The sequence below is a fragment of the Nestor notabilis genome, unplaced genomic scaffold, assembly GCF_000696875.1.
Source record: "Nestor notabilis isolate BGI_N333 unplaced genomic scaffold, ASM69687v1 Scaffold33989, whole genome shotgun sequence".
NCBI classification, from domain to species: Eukaryota; Metazoa; Chordata; class Aves; order Psittaciformes; family Psittacidae; genus Nestor; species Nestor notabilis.
This window is the reverse complement of record NW_009944674.1, coordinates 496-5049: the sequence shown is the minus strand read 5'-3', so window position 1 is coordinate 5049 and position 4554 is coordinate 496. Positions and strand designations below refer to the sequence as shown.

Sequence of the window (4554 nt, the reverse complement as noted above, 5' to 3'; positions counted from 1 at the left end):
TGAAGCATGAGTCACTTACATTGGCATCCTCAGCAAGTGAAGGAGAGGAAGACTTGGGGGTTCTTCTATTTAACACAGACTGTTGGAAGTACTAATAAAAAACCCCAAACATCTCCCAGAAGTGTTCAACAATCCTTTGCTCACCACCACTGTGGAAACAACCCACGTCTTCTTTCCCCAGAAAGCTTCCTTCCTTCTCTCTTGGTTTTCAAAGAGCATTGCAGAGCCAAGATTACCTGACTGTAGCCAAAAATTTCTAAGCATGCCAATAGGAAGAGATAAAGACCAGACTGCCTAATAACTCTCCCTTGGACTTTACCTCCCTTCACAGTGCTTTACAAATGCTGAAGCTATTTATACAGATAAAGGCATTACAGGAGCCAGAGGTGGATAAAGCTGTACTCTACATTTAGGTGCTCTGATGCTCATCTTGTTGCAAACACCTGTTGAGGTTTGGGATGCAAAAATTTTCCCTACCCCCAGAAATGCAGGAACTTGCTGGCTCTGAACTTCACTCAAGCTCTACTGGGTCTAGTTTCTATTTACACAGTGTCTCTAGCTAAGGGCTCTGCTTTCTTAAAGAAAAAAAAAACAAAAACAAAACCCAAACAACAAAACCTTGATTATTTCTTTTTATTTCCCTCCCCCGGCTCCCATATTAGGTGATGGCAACTTTGAGTGTGGGTTTAGGGTATGCACCCCTCTTACTTTAAGCATGTGCTGGGCCCCATCAAGAAGGCATCAGGAAATCTCTGCCTCCAGAGGATGAGATTGCTTTTTCACCCATTCTTTTTTATTCTAGTTTTATGTGCACTGTATAAAACCTCTACATCTGCTCTATTTTTTTAATCTTTTTTGTTTGTTTTTATATATTTTTTTTCTTTGAGGATCAGACTCTGAGCGCTCAGAGCACTCTCAGAAGACACCCAACCTGTAGCATACAGGACGCCTTGCTTTGCTAACGCAAACTCCCGTACACTCAGGATGGCAGATAGAAGTGTGCAGAAGGAACAGCCAGTACTGGTTGGGGTGCTGCCTTCTCAGGGTTAGACATGATCCACCAGGAAGTCTGTCTCACTGTCACTTTGTCTTTCTGATCTTCTTAGGATAAGTGGTACATGCTATATCCAACGGGAGTAGCATAGAGTCCAACGGGTGGGATAGGAAGCACAGGTCTGTGAAAAGGATAGGATGTTCCATACAGTGAGGCAGCCTGGATGGGAGAGTTGATGGGGAAAGGGAGGCTGAACCCCGATGGCAACATGGGCTTTGCTGCCATTTTGAGCTTCTCTAGCTCAGCCTCCTGCAGTCTCTTGGCCTTGGCCCTCCGATTCTGGAACCAGATTTTGACCTGGGTCTCTGTGAGGTTGAGGGAGCTGGAGAACTCGGCTCTCTCGGCGATGGACAGATATTGCTTCTGGCGGAACTTGCGCTCCAGAGCCAGCAGCTGGGAAGTGGTGAATGGGGTTCGGGGCTTCCTATTCGTCTTGTGCTTCCTCAGGGTGCAGGCAGTGGGGCTCAGATGTCCTGCAAGGAAGGGAAAGGCCGGTTATCACAAAAGCAGGGAGATCTGGCTGCTCTGGAATGATGCTGTGCTTGAGAGGGCTAGGATTAGGAGGAAGGGGTATGTGAAGAGACTGTCTTGCCAGGTGATACCCTCAAAGCAGGGAATCTTTCTGCAAGTGGCTCTGGAAAGCTTTTTTCTGAACAAACTTGTGTTCACAGGACTTGAGCCAATGTCCTGGGAAATGAAATCTTTCCTCAGCAATTTCAAAATGACAGTTTGTAGGCAAGGAGGGCACAAAGGATTCCCAGATACACACGCAGCTGGTCGCTTTAGGTAGCTTGGTAGCTGCAGAACTAAAGGAGTAACTCTAGCAAAGCATGGGACAAACCTATCTGCAAAAGCAAGAGATCCACAAAAGTGAATCTTGCAGCAGTGCAAGAGAAAAGCTCAGCCCCGCTCCAGGATTTCTCTACCAAGAGCAACAAGTCAACCCTATCTTTTTTTCTGTCAGCTGAAGAAGTGGGTCTCATAATTTTTGTAGTTTAGATAACTGGGCATTTTTATTGCTATTTCTTCTTTATGAGCAAGTTTTTCCTCTGCTTAATACCTTTTCAATGAATGTTTTCTGATATTCAACAAGTGTAAAAAAAAAATTACAAAGCAGTCCATGGTTAATTCAACATTTTGCTATTATGACTTTTGCCAATTAAAAAACAAAACAAAAACCCCAGAACAAACATGTAACTGCAGCATCTGTAGCCAGTACAAGTCAGGAAACCTACTACCGTTTGTGCTTGCCTTGTAACCCCAGCTAGGTTAGCCACATGTGCCCGCGATGGCACATCACTGACTTGTCTTTAGATTAACTTTTCATTTCACTAATAGTTTTGCAAGCTAAAGAATAATTACAAAGCGTGTGGCTGACTTGAAAAGCGTGACTATTTGCTGTGTTTCAGATCACTCTCAGGGCATATGACAAACCACCCTGGCTCCCCAGCTTGATCCAGAAAAATGACACACAGGCTGCCCTTAAGAGGCTGCTAAATTTTACACATGCTGTAGTGCCTGCTTCAAACGCTTGTCAGTATTTGCACATCACATTTTCTGGACTCCTTTCACTTTGCTCTTTTATTTTTAAAAATAGACAGCACCACGAAGTTATTGAAGTGCTATCATACAATTAAAAATTAATCCCACGAGGAAAGTTTTTTAAAGTTCAGAAAGGGGAGGAAAAAACCAGCTACAGTAGAAAAAAGTTAAACCCTTCTTACTATTCTTCTAGATACTGAAAGTGAAAAATAAAACCCTCTTAGAAAACAAGTTGTCAAATACCATCTTGTGATCATACGAAGGCATTTTAGTAATTAAGGGGCTCACCATGACAATTGATTCACTTCTAAAACTGCACTAAATTAAAACTACACTAAATCGACCCTAAGTTCACTACTGGTCACCCCGTATTTCCACTCTCTCTTTCTAAAGGCAACTTTTTCTCCAAGGGAAACTCTCTAAAGTCCCGGCTAAGAGGGGGTCCTGCTCAACCAGGCGGGATGGGGTTTATTTACGAGGCCGCCAGTGACTCTGGGGATCGCGCCCCATCCCAGTGCTTCCACGGCTCAGGGCTTAGCCCGACCAGCCCCGGCTGCAGCTGCGCACGGAGGAACGGCAAAAACCCGCTTTTACATTAAAATCCGGACAAGTATTTCCCCCGGAATACATCCAAGTCTTTACGGTCTTCTTCCCTCGCTGTCCCCCCAGGGACTGCCAAACAATGATAAGAAGCAGGGACCATCGCTGCCGCAGACCCTATAATTGTGTCTATCCTGTGACAGTCCCCCAAATACTGGCCGCAGTGGCTTGTTTCCCTGGGTTTGGTTGTTTGTTTTTTTGTTTTTTTTTTTCATTTTTTTTTCCCCTCCTCCTGTTTATCCTCCTTTTCTGGCCAACGTCGGACCAAAATCATCACTTGAAGATAGTTCCCTCTCCGTATTGCTCAGCTCTTTGCCCAGTTCACCCCATCCGTAATATTAATAATAATAAATGGAGGAGCTGCTTCTAATGTCAAACCCTCCAAGGGCAGACGGGCTTCTTGCAGGGTAACTACTGCGTCTCGCTGTCACACGGGCTCCGAAGGACCCGAAGGCCGGGGGCGGGTGGGAGAAGGGAAGATGGTAGAGGCTGAAAGACCTTCTCTTCCCCGATCGTCATTATTCACCCCAAATCCCGATGAAAACATCGGACCTAAAATGCCCAGCTATTGAAGTTCTGTAGAAAGCCGTTTTTCAGATCTCTGAAACACCGATTTGAGTAAAGAAAAAGGAGGAATTCCGAAAGGGGAAAAAAAAAATGTACCGGGAGAAGACTAGGCCGTGCTTAAGTCTAAGGTTTCCAGCATTTTAGAGAAGGGGTCCAGGTAGGACCACATGCTGCTTTACACACTTCTGCAGCTTACTGGGGGTAAAAATCACAAACCGGAGCTACCCAAGAATGACACGGACGAGCTGCCGTCCTCCCGGGCTCTATCCCAGCACATTAGAAATCAAGTTAATTCGGGGTTATCGCAAAGGAAAGGAGGTGGCTGAAAGCCAAATTGAAATGATGGTCAAAAAAATAAAGGAGCTGTAATAGAACTAAATTTCCTTCCCGCAATATTAGTTTACAGGAACAAATTCTGCGAGATTGTCCATCTCAATAGTAGCCGTCTGTAAAATTACTGACTTAAATAAATACATTTAATTTACAGCGAGTAGGTAGGGGATGTGGAGCAAAGTGAATCGATCTGGTAATGCAGGTGTACAGCCGCCAAGGCTCTTGGAGGTAGGTAGGAAACTCAGCACCGAAGTGCTGCGGATCTCACCTTTTCCTGGAGGTAGTTTTGGGTATTTTTATTTTTTAAAAGCAATTGGTTTTGGGTTTTTTTCCCCTCTTTTTCAAAGGTTTGTCACCGAAAGCAGAAGGCAGCTCGGCACAGACCCAGCAGCATGGCTCCAACAACCCAAAGGCTGAAGGGGTGACCTGTCACCTACTGACTGCTTGTCCCTAAGGCG

The 4554-nt window shown here is 44.9% G+C and overlaps 1 protein-coding gene across 1 annotated transcript; it reads right to left on the bottom strand.

Annotated features, from left to right (window-relative positions):
* Positions 1–847: 847 nt before the first annotated feature.
* MSX2 (msh homeobox 2) lies at positions 848–1537 on the bottom strand (the record flags this gene model as incomplete). The annotated part of the gene is made up of 1 exon (XM_010022525.1): positions 848–1537. A coding segment is annotated over one exon (435 nt), but the record flags the coding sequence as incomplete, so codon positions are not given.
* Between the last annotated feature and the right edge of the window lie 3017 nt (positions 1538–4554).